Below are 17,427 nucleotides of genomic sequence, written 5' to 3'. Positions count from 1 at the left end.
AAGAAGAAACATTAGAGTTGATTTGAAAGTTAAAAAGGAGGTCAAATTAGCTACAGACGTTGGGTTGAGGCGTTTAACCTCTCTTTATCATTTCGGACTTATGTTTACATGTGACCATAGATGATGAGGCACGAGGCCAACTGGTAGCAGGGACCTAGACCGGATCCCTGCCAGCTCCGGCTCACGTCGTAGCTACGGACCTCCCAGAAAATAGAACAAACCATTTTCCTTATATACTCAGCGAGAACGGATATTCCGTCACCGCGATCCAGGAATGCATTTTCAAGAATTTATTTCTCAAAAACTATCTAATATTCTGAAACGAAATTTGGAGGAAATCTGCAGGATAATTAAATCTGTTTGTGTGATTTTTTTCGTAATGATTGCGCCAAAAATAAAGATTTTATGGAAGGTTCAATTTTTTCGCTGTCGTTAATGGTAGAACTGACGGGTGGGAGAGAGATGACCGTTTTTCTTAGTTGCTGAGGCACGTCACAACAGAAGAGTATCGATTTTCAGAGCAGGACTCATCTTTCAGGCTATAGGCTAGACTAGGACACACTACGGGGCGTGCTGATGTATAGTTGAGCTCAAAAATTGATGGAACGCCTAATTTTTCCAATCTCCAGTTCAGAGAAGATAGTATATTGTCTTCTTCTAATGAAACCACTAAAACGTCAGTCTTGTTCTCTAATCTTTCTTACGGCAATGAAAATGGTGACTGTCAGGTCCTTCCAGAACCTATTCTTCTCCTTGTTTCTTTTCCTTTATGCTCAACAATATCTTAAAGACAGGTTACACCTATTACCACTACATATTCTTATGATTTGGTCATATATCTGTCGCAGATCAGTTCAAGTGCAGTAATTGCATTTTAATGCACACTTTTTACCTTTTTTGTGAAGGTGAAGCTAAAATCAAAGCAAGCAATGTTTAGTATTCAGCTTCACCGTAAGCTATTGAAAACAATCTTACTATTTCTGAAACTTTTGATTTCCACTGTACTAGAAACGGGGGATGGGGGTAGATCGCAACTCACCCCAAAGCAGAACTGCCACAATTTGGACCTCATTTACATGGCACTAAGGCGATGTATTGTGGATACAGTATACTTTCTTACTACAACGTTGGTCTGTATGGTTACAGTATACCATGTTAGTACAGCCTGTATTCATGGTGAAGCGACTTACGCCCTTATTTGTACAGGAATAAGTCATAAATAAATAAATATCCTTGGACATTTTACACTGCGCCGCTAGTCCCAAACTAAGCAAAGCTTGTACTATGGGTACTAGAAAACGGATATAAACGTACTTAAATACTTTTTTTTTGTAAATACATACATATTATACATAGAAAACACCCAGACCCGTCACAGAAATTAAAATTCATCATTTCAATTTCTGCCCGGCCGGGAATCGAACCCGGGACCTCTCGGCATAGTAGTCCGTTCTGAACCACTACACCAAACGGCCGACATGTTTTGTTAATCTATGCAATTTGGCGTACTACCTACTACCTATCTATATTCACCAATCGCACCTATGCTATACAAGATTACTTATTTCAGCGACGATGATTTTCTTGAAAAAAAAAAACGACATTATTTTAATCCTACAAATATTATAAGCTAGTTTTTTACCACAGCTTCGCGTAGGTAGATTAGCAAATTATTACGAAACCAATGAATATTTTGCATGGGAAAATAATTTTTATTTTATTTTCTTTTTCGTCAATTTTCCAATGTTTTTAATGCTTTTTCTGCTATTCGGGACGGAAACAAACAACGAATAAAAGCTATGAAAATCAGTACCTACAGCCGTTCTACAAATTGCTCGAACAAACCCAACTTTGTTTTTATAGGAGATATTTTGAAAGTTTGTGAGTATGCATGGATGTATGGAAAATGTGGTACTTTTTTGACACTGAAATTACTGAACCGATTTAGATGATATTTGGTTAAGATAAATTATGGTTAAGGTTTGAGTCCCGGGGAAAAATCAAAGAATATTACAAACAGTGAAGTCTTTATTTTCTACTATTATTTTTGCCAGTTAACATTTAGTATTACCAGGCCTGTTCATCTCCGCGAGTTTACATCGAAAACAAAACACGCACGATGGCCCACCTACAGGATACTATTTGACAAGGCTTCACATACGAGCGAACATTGACTCACGCACGCGTATTCTTGTGTATGATGGAAGAAAATAAAGAAAATGGTGTACTAAATACTGTGCAGTATTTAACTGCCTAACTAAATAATAATAAAAACACAGAATGTACTTTTTTAAGTTGCCTCAAGACGCTGAGCGGTAAATAAGTAGTTAATATTATTCATGATAATTCATGCTAAATCATGTATTTCCTCCGCCATTTTCCGCAGTTTGGCACCTCACGTCACATCATTTTACCGAAGTCAGCCCTATAGCTTCGGCGCAGTGCCGATCACTGACGTTTGTCAACAAAATGGTGCTTGACTATTGAGACAGGCTAAATTACACCATATTGTTAATGACATTGAGCATACATTTTTTTAAATACCTTCGCGAAGTAAAACTTCTGTACGTAGTACTTATTATTCTGTGGTATTACTTATACTTAAGGTTTACTGGCAAAGAATCTCTTATCGTGGCATTCTCTGAAAGTGACATTAAAGACTAAATAAATGAAAATATTTATCTGTATGTTGTTTACGCCCGTATTCATAAACGATGCTTGCAAGTGAAGCAGCAAATCGAACGCACAGCGTTGAATAGAGCTCTGTGATTGGTTCGTGTGTTACCCTGTGAGTCCACGCGCACTGTGGGACCTCAGTAAGGTTTGTGAATACGGGCTTTAGAGTTTTTGCATATTTATTTAAATCTTTATAGCGTTTGGCAATAAAAACAATGATTTTTGTTTCAGAGATGTGTTGAAATAGCACCAGGCGGTTGTACTTTCCCATTTACAACTACAATTAAGATCGAAGAACATACTACAACTACTACAGAAAAAGAAACATTCACTGAGACTACTCCTTCAGTAACAACTACAATAGTAACCGACAATCAAGAAACTACACCATCAGAAACTACTATTGCAGAGGTTACTACAGAAAAAGCTACAGAAGTTACTGTAGACGATAGTTCAAAGACTACTGCATCAGAAACTACGATTTTAGAAGAGTTTACTAGAGAAACAGAACCAGCCATAGAAGTAACTACAGAAAAAGTTACAGAGGTAACTACAGATAAATCTTCTGAAGCTACCATTGATGACAGTCAAAAAACTACTAGATCAGAAACGACGATTTCAAGTGAACTTATTACAGCAACAGAACAAACTCCCGATGTGACTACAGAAAAAGAATCTACCGAAGCTACCGAGGATCAAAAAACTACTGCATCAGAAACGACAATTTCAGAAATTACTACAGAAGCTATAGAAACAACTACAATTCCAGTGGAAACGACCACCAAATTCGATTGCCCTCCATTCTTTATTGGAAACCTGCCAGATCCGGTCAAGTGTGACGCGTTCGTATTATGCGTCATGGGAGATCCGATATTCCTGAATTGCTTGCCTGGAAATGAATTTGATCCCGTTACTTCGGTAAGTTAATGATTTAAGTCTGTTAAGATATGTTTTCTCAGCGTATTTTGAACTTTATTTCGTTGCATTAAGGTAAAAAATCAAGGATTTTTCACTTTTGTCGATTTTAATATTATAGCCAAGTACGCAATGAGTTAAGGTCATAGCAGACATTATCAACTCGGAAAGGGATCAACACCGTATCATCTTTTACGAGCTGTCATCGCCTTATGAGCTGTCAATCGCGAGGCGAGGCGTTTACATTACGGTGCGGATAATTAGTGTGCGCTTGCAATAAGGAGTTTCATACATAGAATACTGACCGCCTCGAGTTGATACGGTTACGATCCCTTTTCGGTTTGATTAAGTGTGCTACGTCCTTAAAGCCTTTTAATTTATAATACAGATCAAATACTATCGAAAAACGGGATTATTCCCACCTTTCGTTCCCACCACTGCAACTCCTGTGTAGCCAGGATCTAAAGCTTGACCGCCACAAAAACCCAACCAATGAAGGTCAAGTTTGTCCTACTCAAGAAAAAGTATACATTTTCGTAAACTATCTTAGTAATAGTTTATTTTTTACAGGGCTGCATCCCAATAGCTCCCGGTGGTTGCACCATGGGATCCGAATCGACGACAGCTCAATACACTGACCAATCATCAACAATCACTGACTCACAAACAGAAAACGATACTATAATGACCGCAGAAACAGTTGAGCCTATTCGGACAACAGTTGAGCTTGTTCAGACCACTTTAGAGTCTTTAGAAACGACAGTCCAAGCAACAGAAGAGCCAGAAGTAACCACAAGGCTGCCAGAAAATATAGTTCTGCCAACAGAAACTACAGGGCTGTCATCAGAAACTACAGGGCTGCCAGAAGAAACTACAGGGCTACCATCAGAAGAAATCACGGAACTACCAGAAGAAACCACAGCTCTTCCAGATGAAACAGAAATTCCAGAGTTAACAACAGAAGTTCAGATTCCAGTAGAGACAACAACTGAAGAATTCGTTTGTCCATTGGGTGAATTTATCCAAATACCGCACCCCACTAAGTGTGACGCATATTACATGTGCACTGGACTGCCTCAGCCCATTCTACTGACGTGTTCTGATGGCCAGGAGTACGATATTGTGGAGATGGTAAGTAATTATTATGATTTCTATGGTCTATAAATAGTATAGTCTGGTCTGTGAGCACGTAGAATTTTGTCGAATGACCCCAAGCTACCCATCCTTATCGCTCGCACGTAATTATGTTGCTGTCGCGCTCGCACACTCACTGCGGGCGCCCCACGGTGGTCCCGCGTCTATGTAACAGCGGTCAAAAGTGGAAAACTTCTTTATAAAATAAAATACTTTGTAAAACATTGTATAATATTATATTATACTACTGAAATTAAAGTAATACACTCTTTGGGTAAAGAAGACTTCCTTTTTTTAGGCAAATTTCGCAAACCAGTGATATAAGGATCGCTTAACCAGTAAGATTGTCTATTTTTGAAAACTTTTGTAGACTGAGATGCCTTTTTAAAATACTCACATTTTTTTTTGCACAGGTAATTACTCTTATTTTCTAAATTCTGCATGTCAACATTTTTCTCATCACTAACTAATGATAACTTTAGATGTTGGTACACAAGACGAGACTTTTCAGCATTCGTGACTTTTTTAACATTCCATTGCTCAAATACAAACAATCTTGAAAACGAGCAATGAATTTCTTAGCATAGAACAGAAAAATCAATTGTTTTGAATTTCAAAACTAAGTTAATAATGCAACTTTGGACCCCTACTGTCAAGACCTTTGGTACTCTTGGGTGAAATTGCATACAAAATATAATAAAGCGTATTGTCAGCTAACAAATGACGTATAAATTGTTACGGGGCACGACGGGGAACTAAACTAAAAGTCTAAAAATATTCAATAAATTATCAATTATTTTCATCATATTTGACATGTTAATACCAGCCATATAACTTTAAAATTTTGACAACAAGTTACACATTACCTTTTTCCAGGATTTCTATTGTTAAATTCACCAGTTTTAAATACAATTTATAAACAAAACTTTATGTAAACAAAGCAATAAACTTAGGACGCGCTGATAGCAACCGTCCTTAGGCTTGCAAGCAATGACTTCTGACTCGTAAAAGTATACCAATTTGTTAAGAAACATGTTGGTACTATAATATTTTCTAAAACTAGAGGTTTTTAACTACCTATCTGCGTAAATAAAAAAAGATTAATAGACAGCTGATTTTTTTTACTTTTGACCTCTGCCGGGCCCACAGTGCCCGTCGCACAGTCGCGACAGCAATATAATTACGCGCTAGCGATAAGGATGGGTAGCTTGGGGTCATTGGACAAAATTCGACGTGCTCACAGACCGGGCTTTAGATAAAATACAATGTGTTATTATTATAAAAAATCAAAATCAAAAAAATTGAACACATTTGAATTCACCACAACCCTATTTTATAAGTCATAGAAATAGAAGATTAATACCTAATTCCAAGTTTGTAAAACCATGCCATTTTTTGCAGAGATGTATAAAGATCGCTGAAGGGGGCTGCACTTTAGGCCCAATTCAAACGACAGCAGTCGATGACAGCGCAGTTGACCAAAGCACAGTTGCTCAGAGCACAGCTAGCCCAGTTAGCGAGGATTCCACTAATGGTCGAGTTGTCGACCCAGATCTACCTGAAGGAACAACGAGCATAGAGCCATGTCCCCCAGGATTTATTGGAATCCTACCAAACCCTGACAGATGTGATGCATTCGACATGTGCACTGGAGATAAGCCAATTCAGCTGTTCTGTTCTTTGGGATTGGAATTCGATCCAAATACTGGGGTAAGTTAATTAAAAAAAGCAACAGATAAATTGATTTCTTTTAGAAAGCTGCCGGTTAAAAGCATTATTATTTACTTACGCCCGTATTCACAAACATTACTTGAGATCTCATTTTGCGCGTAGACGCACAGGGTGACAGATCACCAGACAATCACAAAGCTCTATTCGCTGCTTCACTTAAGCAAGCATCGTTTGTGAATACGGGTGTTAGAATCATCCATGATTCAATATGATCCAGAACCATTCTCTAACCATAGAGTATGTCATATCATAAGATAGCTTAATTAATACATTGCTTATTATTATTATTTAAACTAATGGAACGACGCGACGCTGTCTCACAATGTAAAAAAATAGCACTAACTAGAGTCTGGCTAACGTGAGACTTTCCTCTAGTATAATGGTAGCAGGAAGGCGCTGGATGCAGGCCGCTACCAACCGGTCAATCTGGAAATAATTGAGGGAGGCCCATGTTCAGCAGTGGACGTCCTGTGGCTGATATGATGATGATGATGTTAGAAAGGGTCGTGCTGCTTTAGCTCAGTATCATTAATCTGATGATGATGATGCAAATTAGCCTTACTTAATATTTACTATGCCGAGAGGTCCCGGGTTCGATTTCCGGCCGGGCAGAAATTGAAATGATGAATTTTAATTTCTGTGATGGGTCTGGGTGTTACTATGTATAATATGTATGTATTTAAAAAGTATATATGTAGTATATCCGTTAAGCTAGCACCCATAACACAAGCATATTAATTGCTTACTTTGGGGCTAGATAGCGCTGTGTGAAATTGTCGAAAGATATTTATTATTATTACTTGTTGATTACTTGAATATTATGCTAAATAATTAGGTAGTACTAATATGTTATATTAATTTCTTTACAGCAATGCGTGCTGATTTCTGAAACCGGTTGCACAGCATCGAGGACCTAAAAGGATATTTTGAAGATAGAAGACTGCCCAAAAAATAGAAATAAATAATTGAGTTGCATTTTTTTACTAAGTGCCTCAACAATTTTTATTTTTAGTCAATTTTATTGTACAAATTCAAATTATTTTGCGAACCTTAGTTCGCACTTATAGCTATGTATTATTTTTTTATTCCTACATTTTATTTTAGAACAACTGTTCACAAGGTTGTTCACAACTTTAGTAATTTCTTTTTATATTTTCTTGAATTTTCACTATAAATATTAAAATGAAATAGATCGATTTTCTTATTTTATGTAAATAAAACTTCTACTCTTTATAGTTATTTCTAAAGTTTATATAGACTGACAAAAATCCCGCCATTTTTTGTGTTATAAAAGTCACGATTTTGGTTGTGATGTAAATATTTGTTAGTTATTTTTAAGTGTTTTTATTAAAAACCAGAAATATAATGCGCATTATGAAAAAAACATCTGTTTTATATTTTCCTTTACCTACCTTAATACAATTTTACATACATTACAATGGAATTGTTCTTATCCTATGTAGTCTTTCAAATCACTTGGATGGAGTATTTTAGCCAAATACAGTTGAGTAGATCATAATGTACCTACGAGTGATAAATCCGAGGACACAGCGGATGCATAGGTTGGTAATTGATGATTCAGAAAAGAGGTAAACAAAGGGAAGATTGCTGCTTCCTACCAGGTTCGATTCATCTCCTCGAGTAGGCAGCGAAAACAAAACAAGCGCGCGCATAAGCTAAATTACACCCTATTGTTGACGACATTGAGTAGCTACTTAGAAATTTATTTAAGTACCAAAAAAAAAACAGCGCACTCACCCGTTCTGCAATCCACCAGCACCAGTAATTTCAGGAGCGTGAATCGCGGCTCCCAATATCTTGTCTACCCTCGAAGATGGAAGATGATGAAGGACCAGCCTCGACTCAGTCAAGGCAGAGGGGTTAACATACACGCACTTCACATACATTCAACAATATTTCAGTTCTCAGCGTTGGCTGAACTGTTCAGGCCTAATACCTATAGATATTTTCATCCAAGAAGACGCGCCCAACCACTTTTGGTCGAGGGCAGCGCGGCGTGCGAGGAGTTTGATCCGAGCAATCCGAGCGGCATTATTGTAGTGTGCGTGTGCACTCATGGATGATTTAGCGTGTACCGATAACACTCAAACATTAGCGGAAGAATTGTGGGGCGCGTCTTCGTGGATGAAACGATCTATACAGGGTGGGCTTCTACGATAGAAGATTCCAGAAAGAGGCGATGACTCCAATGCGCGACGTCCGGAGTGAGCCACGTCAGTTTGTAGACTGGTGTAGAAATCAGCGAATAATGGCGGGGTAATTATTAGACAAAAGCTGGTAGGTAAGAAAAATGAAAAAATACGCATACCCACATTGCAATTTGGAACACTTAGGCTGATTTGCACTACCTTATTTTAACGTGAAGAAAGAAAGAAAAATTTTTTATTCAGTATTATCGACAATACACTTTAACCATAAACGAAGTCTTTTGTATGGAGTTTAATAGACTTTTGACGTTTGTTAGAGTAAAAATAAGGTAGGTTGCACAGTTGCACACCTAGCCTTACTATAAAAACAAAATTATTTTGTTAAAAAAAGATTTATTGAAAAATATAAAGCAACATTTTAATGGGTAACTTAAATATTCTTTGTTAGTAGCTTCATTATTTCTTCAACAACAATTGTAAATATACATTTACATGCACAGGTTTAACACTCGACAAATTCTTAACTTCGTCTAAAAAACTTCCCAAAGTATTTTCATTTTTATTCTGTTCATTGGATTCTTTAGATTTAATTTCTTCATAAGGTTTAAAATTTACAACAGTACCATCTGTTTTTTCAGAATTAGTATTAGAATCTAATAAATTGGGTTTGTCATTTAAATATTCATAATATTTAGGATTGGATATTTTTGTCGGTCTGTATTCTTTGTCAGAGTTAAAAGTGACAAAGTTATTAAGAAAATCTATCAAATTTGCTTCACGCTTACTTCTAAGGTTTCTTTTGATGAAATAATTTATTAGTTTTCTTCTAATACTCCTTCTTTTGCGGTCACTTTTAACATTGTCATGTTTCTGTAAATATTCTCCTATGAACTTATTTGGAGACATATCACCCACTTTCAGTAGATTGAGCAATTCCCCAGACAGTTTTTCATGATTAAAAATTTCAGTTGTTTTGTTCTTTAAATTGTCTTGTAGTAAGCTTCTTCTTCTTCTTTGATTGTGATCTTCAATTACATCACTTGTAGGCAAGTCAGAACCATTTTCTTGATTATTAACGGCATCTAAACTTTCACTTACTGGTATAGCTTGATTCACATCAGTATTTGTGTCTTGATCTACTTCAGCATTATTATTCTTTCCATTTTCTATATTTACTGCGTCATTTTCACTATCGACTGATGTTAAAGAACCATTATTATTATAATCATTGTTTTGTGTAATATTATCAAACGTATCTGAGTTGTTTGAGCTGTTATTGGATTCATTTTCACTATAAAATGAGTTGTTTTCAACATTATCTCCTTCGGGTGATATTATTGCACCGAAATGTTCATTTGAAAGGTTACCAGTCGTAGTATTTTCTGAATTTGTGTCAGTTTCTTCATCAACTTTATTTTTTGTTTGTAACGCCAAAAGGCTGGTACATTCTTTTAACATGTTATTCTCTAGCTGAGCGTAATTAGGTTTGTCTTCTGAATTTGTATTTTCAACATTTTCTTCAGTTGGTTCTTCCTCAATTTGCGCACTGGATATTGGATCACTTGGTATCATGCGTCTAGTATTCAGTATTACTTTAGGTAAATCTTCATCATTATTATTGGTGTCATCATTATTATTATTATTACCAGTATTGATTAAAACAGCATCGTCTACTGATTTTTCATGAGAGTGAGGGTTATTTTTACCACAAGTGCAATTGTAAACTATAACGATTACTTGTTTCTTATTATTTAAAGGGTTTAGCGCAAAATTAGCAACTGGGCTTGCTCCGTTGCTTGGAACACCAAATTCATCAGTTAAAGTACTTTGTATATTACTCAAGTCTTTTCTTGACAGTGGGATTTTGACTTTAGGGGTTTGTGATTGGTTTATACTAATACTTTCATTATTGTATATTCCTTCAGCGTCTCTAACCAAGCCAATTCTAGAAACATCATTTCCAGATTGATTAAACGAATCACTATTAGACCTTTCCAAAGAATGGTTGGAATTATCAACTTGTGAGGTTTCATTTATTGAATTGTTGTTATCTTCTTCATTTGGTTCTTTGGTAAGAAGTTGTTCATTGTTAAAGTCATCACTGACTATCTCATTATCGTTTACGGATACCGAGGTTGAATCATTTGCAGCAAAATCATGAATATTAGTAGCATTAAAGTCTTGAAAATTATCAGCCTCTGTATGACTTACATTTGCGTCTACTGATTTATTATCATTAATTACTTGAGCATTTTCTGCTGATGGTTGAACGAGTAATTCTTTAGAATTAACATTGTTGTCTGTTTTAGCTATATCAGTTGATGTATCTCTAGTTTCGACTGCACCAGTCTCAATACCGCCATTGCTTAGTGTTGCTACATCATTTAATTCAGATTCCGCATCACGTTTCTGTCTGTTGACCTCCCTATGTACATTCCCTACGCGATATTTGCTGCCAGCGTTACTGAAACCACTTTGTATGTCTCTTATATTGAAAGATACTTTTGTTTCTCCTTTATTACCACTTGCAAATAGAGATAGAAGTTTAACTATGTCGAAGGCGTTTGACTGCTGATTGTCATCTCTTCTATAATTGTCACCTAGATCTTCTTTACGTCTGTAGCCAGAAGATTCGTCTGCTCTTCTATTATCAGCTTTATCTTCTTTTTCTTCATATTTGATGGCAGGATACCCTTGTCGTCTCTGTTTGGGATAGACACGACACTGAAATTAGACAATTGTTCAATGATTACTAAAGCTTGGTCCGTGAGCACGTAGAAATTTGTCCAATCTAATTACGCGCGAGCGATAAGGATGGGTAGCTTGGGGTCATTGGACAAAATTCTACGTGCTCACGGACCAGGTTTTACCTTAGAATTCCTAATAGCTGGGCACTCATGGACTCATAGCTATGTTCTACGACTACCCCAAAATGTATTTTCTTGCGGACGTGGATCGAACGTAGTGCGAAATCTCTCTAAGAAACTCTGGTAGAGAAAATGAATGAAGGTTTTCTAAAATATGTAGTTTTTTTTTACATAACCTTTTTACTTATTTCAGACACTGTTCTTTAGGTTGTCTAGAAGAGATTGTTTCATAGCAATAAGACCTTAATTAAGCCGTTTCTTTGGTGTATTTCTTTCTTTTCTTATTTTGTGTGGTACACAATAAAGTGTTCTATATCTACCTAAACTTCGTTATTAAGCCTGGTTTTAAGTACTTACTCGTGCTTTACCACAAGGTCTGGGCTCTTCTTCTGACTCAGACGACTCATCTGAGTAATAATCTCTTCTAGAATGTCTGGCAGCAATCGTCGAGAGAATGAAGAATAAAATTACTGAAACAAATAAAATTACATTAGGTAAAATATTAGGTCTGTTAATCCCCAAAAAAGACGTGAAAAGAGCCTTCTAAAGGATAATTTTATTTCTGGTCATGCTACTATGTGCCTTTACTTTATGTCTACACTAATATTATAAAGAGGAAAACTTTGTTTCTTTGGCTGTAATGAATAGGCTCAAAAACTACTAGACCGTTTTTAAAAATTCTTTCACCATTCGAAAGTTACATTATCCACGAGTAACATAGGCTAAATTTTATTATGAAAAAAAAATAGGGTTTCGTAAAATTGTAGATAATGTATATAGCTATCACACAAAAAGATGTTGAAAAAATGATCATACTCGTATGTATGTCCAGCACCTTCTAGATAGGATATTTTCTAATAGGTATTAACAAACTTCACTACTAAATTGGTTCATAGTACGTTTCTTCAAATTTACGAAATGTATATTTTATTCGTTACAAATAAAATAAAAACTCACCCAAATGCACTATTTTTATCAGCATTTTGCTCACGACCTATTCTAATTAACTTAAACTAAAAATTAAACGAAGTAAGTACCATTTGATCGCATTACACACATTTTGCATGGTTGATAGACTTGTAATTATTGCATTGTTTGTTTTATAATGGGTGATTATTTAGATTATTATGATAAATGGTTTGATATCCTTGATATCAAGAAATTTTATAAGTTTTGATTTTATTACGTAAACTAGTTTCTGCCAGTGTCTTCGCCTGCTTAAGTTTTAATGTCATTGTTTAGATTACTAGCTGCGCCCGCGACTTCATACGCGTGAAAACATAAGTCTTTCATTATACACTTCCAATCCCGTTTTACCGCCTTAGGGGTGGAGTTTCGTAAAATCCGTTCTTAGCGGATGTTTAAATACCCTATAAGGAAACTACCTGCCAAATTTCAAGTTTGTAGGTGTTAAATTTTTTGAGATTTTGTCATTAATTATACTCGATTTTTGTAGTCAACCTTTGGGACAAGTATTTAGTTTTTCTTGGATATTTTTTTCTAATTTCATGGTTTTTAATTTTATGGACGAAAAATTATACCTAATTAAGTAGTAGGTATATTAGATAAACAGTAGGTAGCTTAAGTTATTTTTAGTGAAAGTCCAATCGAAATCGGTTCAACAATATCTAAATAGCTATATACAATGGCTACTGGAATGCTAAATACTTTAGCTACATTACACGCCAATTTTCAAATTATTACGTAAGCTTTCCGGGCGCGGCTTCGTATGCGTGGAATTTTGTCTGTCACAGAAAAACTTTATCGCACTCGTCCTTGTTTAAAAAACCGGGATAAAAACTATCCTATGTCCTTTCCCTGGAATCAACCTATCTCTATGCCAAATTTCATCAGAATCGGTTGGGTGATTTAGGCGTGAAAACGAGACAGACAGACAGACAGAGTTACTTTCGCATTTATAATATGTACCTACGAGTATAGACTGTTAGATTTTAACTTAAAACGCTTTACCAAAGATTCATTACGATGGTCGAAGATTTAAAAAAGTAGTAAAAATAGTTTTTTCTCACAACGAGGGGAGCTCTTGGCCTGCATTGCACCTGATGGAAAGCGATGATCAGGCTTCACCCGGAATCTTCAACCACAGAGGAACTGACTAATGGCTATTTTACCTCTAACTGCCGAAACTTGATGCTATTAGGCTGTTACTTATGAATAAACTGAAGAATCATCATCATCATCGGGTCATTTAGAATCCACTGTAAGAGCAAGACCCTTTCTTTTTTACCAGAGGCAAATGGAGGATTTTTCCTACACTCTCCACGCTGGCCAGACGGGTTGGGGAGGCCTGACGTTTCCATTTTTGTCCCTTATTCGCCTCTTATAAATGACATCCGAGGGAAGAGTGTGGGTGGTTCTATTCTACTCTGAACTGTTGAGGTTAATTCCGATGAATCGTTTCAGCCCAAAGACGTCCACTGCTGGACAAAGGCCTCCCCTAAGGTTATCTACAAAGACTGGTCCCACGCCGCCCGCATCCAGGCACCTCCAGCGACCTTCACCAGATCGTCAGTCCACCTAGTGGGAGGCCTGCCCACACTGCATGTTCCGGCTCGTGGTCGCCACTCGAGAACTTTTCTACATCTGATGAATACCTACTTAGTCAACTCAAAAATCAACCAACTAAAGACTTCAGAAAAGCCTACAGATCTAAAGCTTATTTAATTTTGTCAGTTCAGTATCTCATTCTTACGAGTATAAAAGGTTAAATATCTTTTCAGTCTTCTTTCTCCCTCATTGCAACGTAAGGAAGTCGATATTATATTTTCGAACTTCAAATTCAAATTATTTATTGCATTTCACATGGGTAAGGGTTCCTTCCTTTCTTCCTTTCAGCCAAATGACGTCCACTGCTGGACAAAGGCCTTCTCCAAGGTTTTCCACAATGCGCGGTCCTGCGCTGCCCGCATAAAAGGGCAGAAAAGTTCTCGAGTGGCGACCACGGGCTGGAAGACGTAGCGTGGGCAGGCCTCCTACTAGGTGGACCGACGATCTGGTAAAGGTCGCGGGAAGGGTAAGGGTTGGTAGAGCATAATTTTGCACATGTGACGCCCATGATTCTTCTGATTTTTGTTGCGGGATACATACAGCTATTTCCTGGGACTACTCAACCGTTACTGGTTGGGTTTCATTGGAGGCAAAACTATCTACAGCTTCTTACTTCTTATAGGATCTATTCTGGCTCTACTATAGGAGTAGTGGTGGGAATTAGAGATGGGATTATAATTTAGTCCCGTAGCTATAGGTTGTCTTGAGGAGATCACTTTACAGCGATAAGCCGCTTAAATATATTTTTGTATATTTCTTTCTCTTTCTTTTCCCTTCTTGTGTGGAGTACAGTTTTTTTTATCTACTTTACTTAGCTCTGCTCAAGAGATTGATTATACGTTTCACAAGTAGGTAATAATAGTACGTGGTTTCACTCACAGACTCTTTATTCTGTCTGAGTTTTTATAACTTCTTGATGTATTCGTAATAAATACTCATGTTCGTTAACAGGGTAAAAATTTCCAGGTTCGTTAGCAGGGTAAAAAATTCCAAGGATATTTAATTCATTTTTGATTAATTTCGGTTAGTAGGTCAAATCATCCAATGACAGTTTAACTTCCCCCGGGACAAACTTGACCTTCGCTGGGTTGTTGGCGGTCAAGCTGTAGATCCTGGCTACACAGGAGTTGCAGCGGTGGGAACGAGAGGTGGGAATGGTCCCGTTTATTAGCATTGAAACTTTAGAACCGGCTTTATATGAGTTGAACTACCTTGGCTGGTACATTGATGGGTTAAAATTAAAAACCATTGTAATCATTTAGTTTTTCCTGTATTACGCCCTCCACAAAAATACAATACAAAAATATGAAATACAATACTATATTTATACTATTTCTTTCTTCTTCTGCCCCTCTTCTGTGGTTTTCTACTTAACGTACGAGTACACGTGACGAGCTGGAACAAAAATACAATCAAATAAAATTAACCGCCTCTGTGGTCTAGTGGTAGGACCACCACCACCTGATTCAGACGCAGAGGTCCCGGGTTCGATTACCAGTGGGGGCAGATTTTTCTGTTCAGTTTGGTTGGTGGTAGGGCTTGTTCTAAGTCCGCCTGGCTAGCTACCACCATCTTACCTAAGTCTGTCGCCATAACAACAATGTTAACAGCATTGTTGTGTTCCGGCAGTTAGAGGTAAGATAGCCAGTTCCTCAGTGGTTGAGAATTCCGGGTGAAGCTCGCTTCCACCTTCGGCCTGATCGTCACTAACCATCAGGTGAGATACAGGCCAAGAGCTTCCTCGTTGTGGATAAAAAAAATGGTGATCACAAAAATATAATTAAGTATACTCGTAGTCTATGTTTGTTCGTTCGTTTCAGCCAAATGACGTCCACTGCTGGTCAATTGACTGGTGCCTAATACGAGTACCCTACTACAATCCGATCGAACGAACTGCGCACTACGCTGGAATTCGAGTCTTTCTTGCACTCACCTCCCGGCTTTCACCCCATCCGTACCAGTGTCGATGTGACGTCACGGTTGCCAAGTGCGCAGTTAACTGACCGGGTTGTAGTCAACTACTATAGTCGTTTCAGAACTACTACTATAGTCTGGTCTGTGAGCACGTAGAATTTTGTCCAATGACCCCAAGCTATCCATCCTTATCGCTCGCGCGTAATTATGTTGCTGTCGCGACTGTGCGACGGGCGCCCGCAGTGAGTGTGCGAGCGCGACAGCAACATAATTACGTGCGAGCAATAAGGATGGATAGCTTGGGGTCATTGGACAAAATTCTACGTGCTTACAGACCGGGCTTTATATTAGATTTTTGTGTACTCTTAACTTACATTCCCACGATTCTTCTGGCTGGACAGGCACTTCATCAGTCTCGACTTTATGAACTATAGGGACTGCTGCTCCAACACTGTGGCTACCGTAGAAGTGAGGCCAGGCGTTGCCATAGGTTGGTTCTCCCGTGGTTATTCCGTATTCGGTGGTACATAGCGCTAATTGGGGGGGCATGCATATCTGGAAGAATAAACGATGATAACACGGTTCTAAGTAACATGGTAACAGGCAGAAATATGTTAATGCCACCAATAGAATTTTCATATATTTGTGTGCAAGATGAGCATTATAAGTCTTGCACTGTATAAAAATTATATTAGATCTCATGCAGAACCATGCTTTTAACTGTACACCTCGGTCAAAATAATATGTCGTGAAATGGGCCAAATGTCAATTCACTGTTCATTTGACTGATTGACTGCTGTGTAGTAGAGGTAGAGAGAAAGAAAGAAAGAAAAAGTATTTATTAGATGCAAGTACAAAACAAAATAAACATGCACCAAAATTGCATCAGCTCAGTATAAGCCGTGACGGCAGAGAGCGCGTCACGACCACTGGTATTCTGCGGATGCCAGTTTAGTTAGGAGTTTAGTGAGTTAGGACTTTCAGGGTGCTAATGCACGTCCCAAATATAGCTTGAGATAAATAAATACCATCAACTCAGGGCAACATAGTAACGGATGATACTGAAAATAAATCAAATGTCTACCGCAACTCCTGGCCAGGATCTGAAGGTTAACCAATAAAACTCTGCCAGTGAAGGCTGAGTAGTCCCAGGGGATAGCTGACTGTCTTGAAACCCCTAATGAATTTTGTGTTTCGAGAACTACCAATTTCAATTACCAACTGGAAGTAATATAGCCAGTTCCTCTGTGGTTGAGGATTCCGGGTGAAGCTCGTTGTTCGTCTGTTGATGATGAATAGTCATAGTAAAATACAGTGATACCAACTTCATCATCATCATGCACGTCCACAGCTGAACATGGGCCTCCCCCAAAATTTTCACATCGCCCGGTTGGCAGCGGCCTGCATCCAGCGCTTACTACCTTTATGGGGTCGTCGGTCCATTTTATGAACGT

General features: G+C 37.6%; 1 protein-coding gene across 1 annotated transcript in view; it reads left to right on the top strand.

Annotated features, from left to right (window-relative positions):
* Window positions 1-7,821, top strand: part of LOC114364222 (mucin-2) — a 63,968-nt gene extending 56,147 nt beyond the window's left edge. The window contains exons 10-13 of the mRNA XM_028320288.1: window positions 2,908-3,594; window positions 4,162-4,722; window positions 6,127-6,435; window positions 7,326-7,821. Of these exons, the coding sequence (XP_028176089.1) occupies window positions 2,908-3,594; window positions 4,162-4,722; window positions 6,127-6,435; window positions 7,326-7,373 (1,605 nt within the window). The 3' untranslated portion in view covers window positions 7,374-7,821. The remainder of the gene's footprint in view (window positions 1-2,907; window positions 3,595-4,161; window positions 4,723-6,126; window positions 6,436-7,325) is intronic.
* Window positions 7,822-17,427: the final 9,606 nt, after the last annotated feature.

This window comes from Ostrinia furnacalis, unplaced genomic scaffold (assembly GCF_004193835.3).
Source record: "Ostrinia furnacalis isolate ACB-3 unplaced genomic scaffold, ASM419383v2 OfSCF0416, whole genome shotgun sequence".
Lineage (NCBI taxonomy): Eukaryota > Metazoa > Arthropoda > Insecta > Lepidoptera > Crambidae > Ostrinia > Ostrinia furnacalis.
Note: the sequence above shows the minus strand (reverse complement) of the source record. Positions and strands in the feature narration are given on the sequence as shown.